The sequence below is a fragment of the Alligator mississippiensis genome, chromosome 4, assembly GCF_030867095.1.
Source record: "Alligator mississippiensis isolate rAllMis1 chromosome 4, rAllMis1, whole genome shotgun sequence".
Classification (NCBI taxonomy): domain Eukaryota; kingdom Metazoa; phylum Chordata; order Crocodylia; family Alligatoridae; genus Alligator; species Alligator mississippiensis.
This window is the reverse complement of record NC_081827.1, coordinates 10,537,262-10,550,778: the sequence shown is the minus strand read 5'-3', so window position 1 is coordinate 10,550,778 and position 13,517 is coordinate 10,537,262. Positions and strand designations below refer to the sequence as shown.

Sequence of the window (13,517 nt, the reverse complement as noted above, 5' to 3'; positions counted from 1 at the left end):
GATTCAGGAGCAATTTAGGTCTTCAGTCAAAAGGATCTCCTACACTGCAGTTCAAGGCCTGAGTCACAACCCAGTGACCTTAGGGGAAAGATGTATAGTGCAAAATATTGGTTGTGCCTGCAGGACACTTCTCTCTGTAGTTGGGGGTAGCATTCAAAATAAAAGGGAACTCCTGTTTGTCTTCCTCATATAAGACATCCCCATTTGCTTGCATGATTCATATAAGTAAGGAGTGATGAGCCGTGTATAACTGTTCAGTAGTGCACACTGTAGGAACGGTGAGCAGGGATCCTGGTTTTCTCTGCTTTAAAAAAAATCCCCAAATTTCAGTTAAAAAACAGTAACCCCAAATCCACATTTTCTGTGATTTCAATGAAGCACCACTATTATATAGATGTATATATATAAAGTGGTGTTTCATTTTAATCATGGGAAATGTGGATTTGGGGTTACTTTGGGTTTTTTTAACTGAAAATTGGGGATGTTTTTAAATCAGAGAAGACCAGGATCTCTGGTCATGAGTGCTCATCTTTTCTGAGAAATTCAAACAACTGCCAGCTACTTGCCATGCTCTGAATAGCAAACACACAACCCTTTAGCCATCTGCTCTACCTCAAGGTGCTTTGCCAGTCGCCCGGGCCTCAGAGAGATAGTGTGCTCGTAAGATGACAATCTCCTCCGAATCATTTCTTGATAATGAATTTCAAACTGGACTTTTGTTCCTCCTGGCACATTCACTTCTGTTCTGAAGTTTTCCATGTCCAGGGCATTGCTCCTGAAAGATTTTCAGAACATAAAATGGTATCGCTGTGCAGCAAGCCCCTACATACAAGAAACTCATGATGACCAGTACAACTTAAAACACTTGCTTTCTACTAAAAGCCCAGCTCAGCTGAATCCAAGGTGGCTTAAAATATATACCTACTGCAGGAGCTGGCCTTAAACTTAGCCTCCTGTATATTAACTAAGTAACACTGTCAAATTGACAGTGGAAAAATGAGTTAAGTGTACTTTTTGCTGATGGGGGTGGAGGGGAAAGCAGATTGGGAAGGGCTGCATCAGAAGCCGGCTCTCCTCTCTGCTTTAGGCTTATCAGAGACCCCTAACAGGGCAGGAGAGCATATATGCCCGGTCCGGTTCTCCACCAGGCATATGGGATACTGTTACCTGGCTGTGATCACAGCACCTGTGAAAGGGTCTCTCCAAGGTGCTGCAGCATCCTGGCTGAGAACTACTGCTCCAGAGGAACGTGAATATAAGAACATAAGGGGCACATCTACACGAGACATTTACTGTGGAGTTGCCTAACTAGCTCCACCATAAACATCTCAGCACTTACATGTGCAGCACTCTTAGGCCACCGGAAACAAAGAAACTCTGCAGCAGGGTAGTACTTATATTTACAAGTACTAGCCTGCTGCAGGGTTTTTTACTCTGCAGCAACACACATGTAGATGCCGAGGTGGCTGGGTGAGGCACAAGGGTGCTACAGTGTGGGGGCTGCCCACCAGATAGCTCTGCACTGAAGGACCCTTGTGTCCCAGCCAGTTCCTCCACAGCACATTGAACTGGGCAAGAGCAGACCTGGGCTAGCAGGCTGAGCCCTGGGGTTCCCTGCCAGCCAGAGATGCTGTGACCTGGCTCAACGTGCTGCAGTCCCAGGCACACGTGTAGATGCAACACTTAGCAACAATAAACTCTGGCCCAAACTGTGCCGGAGTTCATTGCGTCACATTAATATGCACATGTAGACGTGCCCAAGGAGGGCCAAACTGTTTTAGATTAACAGTCCATTTAGCCAAGTAGTCTTTCCCCAGGAAAGGCAAGTACTTTAGAAGGACTATATATGAACAGAGTATGTCTAGAGTGATTTGAGTGATCTGGCCATGGCTTTCTTGCTATCATTGGTTATGTGTGGCAAAACCAGGGACACAAACAGCAAAGCTGATTAGAGTCAGAATTCTTTTTTCCTCCAGACTATATAAATTTCTAAAATTGTCTTTTTTATTTCAATCCAGAAAGAATATACATATGTGTGTGTGTGTATTGTGTATATATGTGTGGGGGTGTATATATACACATACACATATATGTATGTATGTATACGTATATATGTGTATGTATGCACACTTAATTTCCCATACAGTGTAATTAAAAAAAAAATTTCAGGCCAATCAAAAAACCACTTTTCTGATTTTGACTGTAGCATGCCATGTAATATAAAAATAAATGCAGAAACAAACAAGTCATTTCAAAACCAACAAACCAAAAATCATCCCAAATGTTCCACTCCCAGGAGGGGAGTTTCAGCTTTCTTAAAATGCTTTGCTTCAATTGCTTTTCCTAAACCAAATGTCATCTCAACTGACATGCTCCCATGGAGTTTTCAAGCAGCTCTTTTTTTGCCGTGTTTTGAGTCAAGACTCAGAGAGGTAGATCTGAAGTTTGCAAAGAGCCCCAGTCCACACCATATATCATCCAATAATCAAAACCTGGAATTGAATTCCTCCCATTCAAAACTCCAAGCCATTTCAAACCCACCCCAGGATCGAGATGTGGCTAGTGCAGTGTCAGCCCCTATCTTGCATTTGCAGGCGACCAGTTTCTCTGCCTTGAAAAGGAAAAACAAGTTGATGGTCCTGTTGTCCAGAAACCTGAACCAGGCCTCCTGGATCCTAGTTGTGATGCTGCCACTGAACTTGAGCAACCTCTCAAGCCAGCACAAGTGCTGTGCACCACTTATCTCCCAGGTAAACTCTTCAAATAAGACCTAAATGGTACAGAGACATCAGGCTGGCCAGCTGCACAGTGTTGAATTTCCCCCCATATTTGCAGCGTACAAGCTGCTCATAATAAACGTATATACAACTATGTAATGCATAGCCTGCACTCCAGCAAAGCACTTTAGCACAGTGTTCAGCAGGCTGTTCATAGGCTTAAAATTAAGCATGTGTCTAAGTGATTTCCCAGATTAGAGCCATTACACATGTATTATGTTAGGGTCATACATTGCTGTCAGGAAAGGAAATAATCTCTCAATCAGGGAAGAATAAAGTGAGATTTTAACCAGATGAAATGCTAATAAAGAGGAGAAATCTTTTCACCTCACTATTCCAGCAGCTTTGCCTTTGGCTCTGGCTTGAGCATACATTCTCCTGGCTTCAGATTTTTCTTTAATGGAGCTGGTAAATGTTATTCCATTGACATCCCTGAGAAAAAGAAGCACAGGTAGATCCTAATAGAGGCCATTGTGACAGGAAAGAGGGAGGTCCTTTAGTCTAATGAAAAAAGTCAAATGAAACCTACTTATGATCCGGTGGAATCTTTTGCATAAATAAGAGAGACTAAAGGTTAACCAATAAATAGCATTTTACATAAGATAAAGATTTAGGGATGTTTTCTCTCCCACCATGTTTTTATTCATTCATTGACACCCCCTTGGTACAACGGCCACGACTGCTGCTACTTACATAGTAAAGTTGTCAATAAAGGCTCCTTTGGGGATCTGCACCTCAAACACCAGGTGCTGAGGGTGCTTAGCATTATTCACCACTTTGCTCTGGATCATTGTGCTGGCCAGACGCGATGTGATCGTGGACTGGACTTTATAGCTGTAAATACCTATCTTGTCACTGTCGTCCGTCTGTCATGGAACAAAGCATTTTCCAAGGTTGGGACATATGTTCATAGAATAACTTAGGCACCAGATCCATCCTCTGCTGACCATAGTGCTTGTATTCAGCCACATTTCCTCACAAAAAGGCACCCAGACAGGACAGAAAAGTCTTGCACATCTCGGGTATTTGAGACAAGTTTGGCTGACAAAGGAGTAATGCAGGACACTAGATCAGGTGTGGGCAAAATGCGGCCCGGGGGCTGGATGCGGCCCGCCAGGCTATTCTATCCGGCACGCAGGGCCCCTAAAAAATTTAGTAAATTAATATTAATCTGCCCTGGGCTGCCTGTCATGTGGCCCTCGATGGCTTGCCAAAACTCAGTGAGTGGCCCTCTGCCCAAAATTATTGCCCGCCCCTGCACCAGACTGATGCAGGTGGAGAAGTTTCATGACAGTGGTTAGAGCCAAGTAACCTACAGCTTCTTGCTTCCTAAACAAATTTCTTGGCCCAGGAGGAAGACCACCATGTTTTTTGGTGTTTGGCAAAGTTCCCACCTCATTTCCTATATGGCTTTGTCTTTGCCAACACCTGCATGGGCACTATTTTCATTTCTGAGCAATAGTTAACTGTATCTGAATCCTGTTACTCAACACACACAAATAAGCCTGGTCAAAAAGTAACAAAGAATATTTCGACAGCCTTCTGCATGAGTGTTATTGATTGCTCGAGAATCACTCCTTTAAGGTAAGCCACTACCGTTCAAGCATAGGCAAGCCTTTTATTTATTTCATTAACACATCCTGTAAGGGAGGATGAGGATTGACAAGCCTTTTGCTTTTGAAGATGAACCTGAAACAAGAGCGGGGGGAGGCATGGCACAGACTGGACTGAACTTGGCAGGTGGTTGAGATGTAGGACTGGAAATAGGAGAACAGCCTGGTTGGATCTGATGGGTATAAAACATTTGCCTTTGAAGGAGAAGAGGGGCACATTGCTATTCTTATTGTTGCTTATTCCTTCATCAGTACAATCTAGACAACCATAGTAGGTGGTATGAATCCCTGTGGAGGAGCATTACGTAAGCAGTCAGCTGTTCAGAGACAACAGGTGAATACCCGATCAGTGATACAACCAAAGAGCAGAACAAACACAGGGACTGATTTCCAGGGAATGATTAACTGGAAAATCATGTTGTCCTTTTATTTTTTCCACAGAAATGAAAACTCACCGACTCTCCAGAGTGCTCGTCCGATGTGCTTCTCTGACAAAGAAAAAAAAGAAATGAAGGGTGAAACTTCAGCACGCCTGAAAATTCAGACTGCAATAAAGATAAATTAACCATTGAAAAATGAGTCCATTGCCCATTGCATAGATACACCAAAAGAAGTGGTGCTGGCTCCTACCCTGGAGGTCTTTAAAAGGAGGCTGGACGAACATCTGGCCAGGGTCGTTTGACCCCAGAGCTCTTTCCTGCCGTGGCAGGGAGTCAGACTAGAATGATCTGCTCAGGTCCCTTCCGACCCTACCAACTATGAAACTATGAAACTTTCACAAAATACTCAGAATCAAGTTAAGTTGCTTCATTTTAGTTTTCAGGGTCCCATTTGACTTCTTTCTTATATTTAAATATGGTATTTTCAAAAGCCCCCATGTGATTTAGGAGCGTGACACCAATCAGATGTGGTTGAAAGTCTGCCTCTGGGACTTAGGTGTTTTCAAAACCAAAACCTGGGCTGAAGACAATGTTTCCATTGGAATGATTCCTGAGGGAAAATTGAGCATTTGGCAAAATGTTACTTTTTTTGCCCATTTGCTTGTTTTGTGAGAGGGATCTGCTTCCCTAGGAAAACTGAATTATTTCATCACACTCTCTAGCTAAAAAGCGATGTACTTTCTCCCCAAAGAAGCCTTTTTTGGGAGAAGAACACAAATCTTGACATTTTCTGGCAATTATATTTATTTTCATGTTTCTAAGAAAATTTGAAACTCAGTGGAAAATTTCAACCAAAATGATGTATTTTTTAAATTTTGCATGGTTTTTATCAACATTTTTCACTTACAGACTTGAAATAATTGTCACTAACAAGCTATTTTTTTACTGCCACACGAAAATAGCAGGAATTGGAATTTCTGTCAAGCAGCAGTGACATCTTGTGGCTAATCTGATCATGATGCTTAGCTGTCCCAAATATAAACCTCAAATATATGACAGGGGCTCAAGATGAGGGAGAAGGCAGAAAATATAAAAGAATCTCAAAATGGTTTGGGTTTTTTGTGACGTTTGATACAGGTTCAAGTTGTTCAATTTGTGCTGAGTTAACTGGTGCTTGAGTAGCCAGATGAATCTATGCAACAGATATAAATCTGGGTAGAATAGATGATGTCCCACTTATTCAGATATTTTAAAGGATTATAAGTAGAGAAACTTACTTTCTGACTGTGAGTAAATACTACCTAAGTTTTTATTGGGAAATGCAGCAAGTAGCTAGAGATGGCCTCCAGCTGAAACATCCTGATCCAGATTTCAGATGTCTCTAAGCTTGGTGGTGGGTAGATCTGAAGTTTTGGATTTATGCCATTGATAAAGTAGAGACCACATTCAAAATGTGGCTCTTCATTTGTATTTTGAACCTCTTCAGAGGCTGGATTCAAGTGTTGCTCTTCACTAGATTCGTGTTTTGTTTTTCATCTCTTCCATGGTGGTGCTGTGGCATTGTGAACCAAACACAACAAACTTTGGTCATGTGGCTTAAATCCAAATCACTTCCAGTTATGGTTGTATGAGGCAATAGCTGGCCAACAAAGTTGTACAAAGGCAACAACCACTACAAAGTTCCCATCGGTTATAGCAAGGGTATGGAGGGCAAGATGGATTTAAGTTGGGGGCTGGACTCGATGATCTTCCGGGTCCCTTCCAGCCCGAATGTCTATGAATGTCTATGAAAAGTTCCTAGGTCAAACAAAAAACTCATAGCCAAGATTTTTCAAAGTGATTACTGAGATTGAGACCCTGAATTTCTGGCTGTTTACCTTAACAGACCTTAAAAGGAAACCTCATTCATTGATAGCTCTGAGTACCAGCTCTCTGAAACACAGACCTCTTTTAATTGTCTTTAAGCTGGGTACCCAAGAAATGGAGACATGAAAATCAGTAGTCACTCCGGAAAACTTTGGCTTTATATGGTATCTCACAAGACATCAAAGATCAGTAGCCAGTAACCCAGATTTGCCACTCCTGAAATAAAGAATCTGACTATAAATGAATGTGACTTTGCAAGCATGCTTTTCTGTTTATCACTCACTTGGGCAGCTGGGTAAGTGGAGATACCAGTGAACTGTGACCAATTTAGAGTGGGACAAACTTTGCTAGAAAGCTTTTTCTGGCATTTGCCTGGGTTTCAATGGAGATCACAGTTCCTGACATGTTACAAAGGATGCTAGTCCTACGTTTTCAAAACCTTTGTTTTCCGCTGTCTTAATATGTGAGATGCAGAGGAGAAGTGAGGAGCTGTGAATGGAGATGCAACTGCATGGCCTACTGGTGTCATCATTGCAGACTGGTTATCTACTGTCCACCTCAGCTCATCTGTTATCCCAAGGGTTAAAGAGAATGGTCATTCTGATTGCGGATGAATAACATATACTGGTACAAGACCCTTGTATGACTATATTCATGCTATCGGCTATATTACTATAACCGTATTGGGAAAAATTACCCCAATCACCAGTTATACTGATACAGGGTCTAGACCAGGCCTAAGTCATATAGGCTCTAAATCTGCAAATATGCATTGACCTGATTTTCCTTTGCACTAAAGTCCCTTTTTGTCACTCTGACAGTGGAAAAGGAACTTAAAAGTGTGAGCAAATTATATTTATACCCAATATAAAGCTTTCTTCTGCATCCTGATCATCATAAAAGAGCCTCCAGGGAAATGATAATCAAGCCCGTGTAAGTTAACTTTCCACGCCACAGGTGATTCAATTTTACTCAAAGAGACATTTTTGCATGCATGCATGATGTTAACCATGTCTGTAAGTGCTTACAAGATCAAAGCCTCATTTTTGATTTCCAAAGAGAAAAGGTTAATTAAAAATATTTTGAAATTAAAAAACTATTTTTTTTAATTACCATTTTGTCAATCACAAGAAACATTTCAGTTCAATATCCCAGAGAAAACACTTTAAAATTGGTCTGTTTTAATAAATGACAGATTGAAACGATCTGCACAATATGTACAACATTTTAACAAACTTTGACCAGCTCTACTGAGCTAATTGCTCTACCAACTCTACCAGCACCAGCTAATTTCATAGGTAAAACCAAGCTTTACCTAAGGTAAATATGAACCAGGGGTCTAACAGTAGGACTGGTAGGCTCCTTAGTCCATCACTAGTGTCTTCCCCATTGACAGCTTGGCCCCAAGTCTGTGACCAGATTCACACGAGCAGACTCTGTTGAAGTCAATGGCACTTTCCCCATGCATGAGGTTAACCACATGTGTGTCATTACTCTGTTATTTGTAGTGTACTGCCACCTTCCCTCCTTAGGCTTTTTAAATATTTTATGGTTATTGTACCTGGTACCTGCCACTTCCTGCCATCAGCTTTGAAAGGAATCCATCGACCTCCAGGTCAAGTAAATTATTCAGATCCTGCAGGAGACAAAATGAGACTCAGGGAAATGGTTTTAATATTCACATTAGGGGAGATTTCAAGATCAGAGATTTCTATTTCAGAAGTAGTAATGCATTGAAGATGATAGAATGGATGCTATGCAGAAGAGCATAATTGAGCCACTTCTTTCGCTTTCATGTTGGACTGAGAAAGGACTTTTTGGGTCATCACATCTCTGATATCACATGTCATGTCACCCCATTCATAAACATATTGAGCCAAATCCTAAAATTATTTGGGTGTTTGCCCCACTCTTCCCCTTTAGCAGGCTCTTCCAGAATCAAATGCTTTTTGAGTTTAGTCATGGCAGATTTACTGTATTTTCTCATATACAATATGCTTTGGAATATAGGAAGCACCTTGTTCTTGAACGGAAGAATGAATCAAAAAAAGATCTTTCCTATTAGTAAGCAATTGAGTATCAGCACCTAGGGTATTGAGACCTCTCATTGCTCTGCTCCCTGCAGATCACCAAAGATTTTACTTTTGGTTTCAGCTGGTAAGTGGCAGAACCTGCTATTACCATATTTCTTACATATTATGTGCATTTCAATTTCCAACAGCTGGTTTTTAGGAAAAAGGTATATGCTGTATGTGAGAAAATATAATATAGCTATTTGTGCATGGATCAAGATAGTCCTTTAGTTTAAATAGCTTGCTTCCTTTCTTGACCTTACTTCCCTGATTTATTCAAAGGGAACAATTATATCTCCTTTCAGTCATTATTTTGATGTAATCTCAGTGGGCGTGCCTACATGTGCTTTTACATTTACCTAAACTTAATGCATATTTGCCTAATATGCATCAAGGCAATTTAGGTGCACATCTACATGCACACTAATGCGATGTGCAGACCAATTTGGGACTAAGGTAAGTCTCAAGTCAGTTGACATACACAGCTTTAATGCACCTTAGCGCATCTACATGTGCATTAAGGCGCTTTAGCTATTCATACCTAAATCTTTAGCTATTCATACCTAAATCTGATACCTACTTTTTTGCAGGTATTGAATTTAGGCGTTAATAGCCTCAAATCACCATTTTTAAGGAGCATTAAGGGCACGCGTGTGTAGACACACCCCCTCAATGTGCCTGAAAATGGTGAATGTGCTTTCAATCGGCATGTGTAGATGTGCCCACTTTTTAATGTATTACTCCAGTTTTGTGCTAGGGTGAACTTACTCCTGGATACAAGGGGGGAACTGGGTGAAAGTTTGATTCCTTGATTCACTGCCCTCTGAAGAAATTGTCTCTCAAAGAGCCACATCCTTCCACATGACTGAAACGGTCTCCCCTACCAACTCTATCCAGCACCTTATTTAGTTTAATACCTTATTTAGTTCAAGATTTTACTTAAACTGATCACTCTTTCATGTGCAGGCCAGGGGTCAGACCAATTATTTTGTCCCAGACACTGCAAAATTGAGAGAAGCTCTTTGAGTCATTAAAGACCTCATACCAAGAAACAAAGAGCATGTATCTCCTTCTAACTCATTACCATGATTATTATTTGAGAAGGAAGTTAGGTCTCATTGAACTTCATACCACCCCTGTCTGCTAATTGCCGGTGTTTGATATATGCACAATTAATAGAGTTTGGATCAGAACTGTAACAAGCAGATGGTATTCTGAGATGAAAGCAAAACAAGGTTATATCTTTATGGGATAATGCAGTTCTTTTCAGAGATATCCAAGCTAGCTAGCTTGGGTTCCTGAAGCAATAAAGCCATGTTACACCTGGACTAACACACTGTGCTTCCCTGGGTACCAATCTCACTTAAGTACCTCTACACAGTGCTGCATTATGCTGAGTAGACGTGCCAATGGTCCCTCTCCTAAATTAACTGCAGTCTACGGTGCCCCATCTCTACTAGGAGATCTGTACTGAGCCCACACACAGCCTCACTGAAGTCGGATTGGGGCTGAGTAATCCAGAGTCATGCCAATATCTGCCCCTAGTTTAATAAAACCATATCAAAGAGCAGTACTAAGAAAGCAGACAAGGTAGTACGTGAAACACAACAAGGCATAATTGTAGCGGAGGGTAAAAGAAACTTAAAGGAGAATGCAGAGTAGGCAAAACCATTAAGAGAAGTCCTCGATAGACCCAGTGGTGGGCTCGCTGAAGGCAACAGGAGCGTGGATGTTACATTTTGTGAGTGTCAGAAGAAGGGGCCCTCTGTTTCAATACTTACATCTGGGATCCCCTCGATGATGAGATCAAGGCTGTGCATTTCAGAAATCAAGAATAAAAGCAGGAAGCAAAACGAAGGCTTCATTTTCTCTCTCCTTGCCTCCTGAGAGCAGCTAGCATAGGCACTGGATAGAGGAGCTCTCCTACACTGAGCCAAGTTCTAGGAAATAATGGGAGGTTATGTAGTATTTTCAACAAAATTTTGAAATGCTGACTTTGTTTAGACCCTGGGTCAATATTTGCCCTGTGATGCAAGGCATAGCAGTGGGGGCAGGGGTGATGGTTGGGCAAATACCGTGTCTTCACCCTGTCATGCCCCTGATAGCAGCTAGGCATTGGATAGGCTGAGTTCTTCCCTTTGTAAATGCCCCTGGTGTTTAACTAATTCTCTGTCAGGCGCTGGCCAGACCTTGAAAAATTAAAAATATGAGAGATCAAAGAGAAAACATACTCCAGATAAATCTGTCGGATGGCAAATAAGGCAATAACCAGTTTTGAAAGAGACTAATGCGAAAATACTCGAAGGATCTCCAAACCACAATCCGCCAGTGGGTAGGTATTATGAGATGTGGGTTTGCGTTACATAAATACCCCTTTACTTCACTCTGGCAGTGTAGAAGACCATTAAAGACAGTGGGTGGAAGTCAGGTTTTCAAAGGGCACCTAAAGATGTAGGTAGGGGCCTGGGCAAGTTTTCAAAAGCACCTAACTCCCATTGGAACCGATGGGATTTAGACACCTAAGCACTACTGAAAACCTCTTATGTTCCTTTCTGTATCTTTAAGTTCCTAAAATCTGGCCCTTAGGATACGATGTGTGATGTATGATGTAGGCACATGGAGAAATAACTGCGAGGGAAAAGAGGTGTGGTTTTGCTGCAGGTGAGCTGCGAGGTGTAACAAGCAGATTTGTACCCTGGGCAGCGCCAGTGCTGCCAGTCTTGTGTCCCCTCTCAGTTGGTGCCTGGGTGCGGTGCCCTGCTTGCCCATCCCTGGGGATGCTACTGGTGAGCTGCGCTGTAGTTAATTGCTCATGTGCACTCTTACCCCGTGGTGTATGAAAGCTTATCCAGAGAAACCTACCCACCAATGAAAAGGGGCTGAGGTACCACGGCTGAACTTGCATTTATTGTGGAATAACATCATGCATATAGGTGGTGACATCAGAGCAGTGACACACAGCAAACCCCTTCCCCTTTTCACTTGTCTGTGCACCCATGCCATTCCTCCAAGGCGTCAGTCAGCCTGGGGACAGGTTCAGAGGCATCTGGAGTGAGTTATAGCTGCAGCAGGGTATAACCTCATTCTTCAAAAGGGAAATGCATCCTAGTGCAGAGCACGTCTAGCTGAGGAACAAATGCAAAGTGCGTACTGGGGCCAAGAGACATTGTGGATCACATCTGCAGCAGAGGTCTGTGCTGACATTATTGGGTACAAGTGCAGCATGCCCATGGCCCTGAACTGCTTGTATGGAACAGTGCACAGATGTACTGTGTACACCAAAGAGCAGGCAGCAGTGCATGTAGCATGCAGGAAAGGTACTGAGCTAAGAATACATATGTATGTGCTAATATAATGCAAATACTGCGAATGTGCGTAGCTTTTACATTCTCCCTTTCCCACCATTTCAGGATAATTCTCTGCTGAAGCAGCAGTTTTATCCTCCCAAGACTAAAAAAGAAAGACATCTCAGAATTAAGTCTGAGCCATGCTAAGGAAAATCTTGGGGCATTTTTACACGTGCTGTGGGACACGGTGCCGGGCACTTGAATTAGCGAGCCGTGTGAATTAAAAGCAACTGTGTGTCACGTGTATCAGCATCCCTGTGCTGAAAAAATGGTAGTAGGGTGCTTTGAACTAAAGCTCATTGAATGTGTTTTATTTCAAAGTGCCCCGCCACCATTTTTTCAGTGTGGGGACACACGGGGACACTGATAGACATGATGCAGAAGGCTACCGGAGTGCATCAGTTTTCGTGCTCCAGCAAACTTCATTAATCAAGTCTGCTCTGATGCACTGGATTTCCAGTGCATCCGAGCAGGCTCCCCACATGTCTGTAGGAGCTGAGAATGAAAGATGTCAGTAAGTGTCTAGTACAGCAAAGGAGAAATAACCCTTCTGGGGACTTGGACTGGGGTTTGCCAATACTCCTGCTGGGACCAAAGCCAGAGGTTCCCGGCTAGAGGGTCTTGCCCCTGCGCTCAGCTTCAGACCAATCACCGTGTTTGGGGTCAGAAAGGAGTTTTACCCCATGATCAGATTGGTGCGTACTGTGGGGGGGTTTGCCTTCCTCTGTGGCAGGGGGCACGGCCCTCTACCTGGGATCTCTTGAGCATCTATTGACAACGTTTCACAGAAGCAGGACATGGGCTGCTGTGGTTCTCCCCAGCTTTACCTGTAGCAGGTTAAGGTGTTAGGTCTGTGCTGTGTCCAGATTGACAATAGTTTTATGTACAGTTTAGACTATGGGTTGTACAGGATGATTTGGATAGGGATAATCCTGCCTTAGGCTGGGGGTTGGACTAGATGACCTCTGAAGGTCCCTTCCAGCCCTACTGTTCTATGATTCTATATGCAAGAATATTTATTATACATACAAAATAACTTAGTTTCTATTTAAATAATTTCTTAACCAGGACTATTAGGCATTAAACCCATCAGGGATTTACAAAGATTTCCCCACTTTATTGCTGTTGCCTATATCTCAATGACAGGTTTTAGCAGAACATGCATGCTTGGTGTACACACACACATCACTCCAATCTTCTACTTTAATCATATCTCACTAATTGATGATTTATCAGTCACAGGGCCTCAAAACATGTGTGTGTCCACCTGCATACCCCAGAGCTGAAGAAGAGCCTCTCCATTCTCCTGCTAGCTCAGAGGCTGTTCATGGAGGAATACCATCCCCGAAAGAGCCATGCAGGTGCAGACAAGACATGCATCTTTTCTGTGATGGGTGCTGTCTGCTGGCAGAAGGGTTGTAATGTTGACAAACCCCAAAATCAGAAAGGCAGAGGAGGTAGA

At 42.5% G+C, this 13,517-nt stretch overlaps 1 protein-coding gene across 1 annotated transcript in view; it reads right to left on the bottom strand.

Annotated features, from left to right (window-relative positions):
• The window catches only part of ITIH2 (inter-alpha-trypsin inhibitor heavy chain 2), a 37,871-nt gene extending 27,204 nt beyond the window's left edge, over positions 1-10,667 (bottom strand). The window contains exons 1-6 of the mRNA XM_014607520.2: positions 10,490-10,667; positions 8,198-8,272; positions 4,846-4,878; positions 3,471-3,643; positions 3,105-3,209; positions 613-775 (exon numbers count right to left, since the gene is read on the bottom strand). Coding sequence (XP_014463006.1) covers positions 613-775; positions 3,105-3,209; positions 3,471-3,643; positions 4,846-4,878; positions 8,198-8,272; positions 10,490-10,573 — 633 coding nt within the window. The 5' untranslated portion in view covers positions 10,574-10,667. The remainder of the gene's footprint in view (positions 1-612; positions 776-3,104; positions 3,210-3,470; positions 3,644-4,845; positions 4,879-8,197; positions 8,273-10,489) is intronic.
• Positions 10,668-13,517: the final 2,850 nt, after the last annotated feature.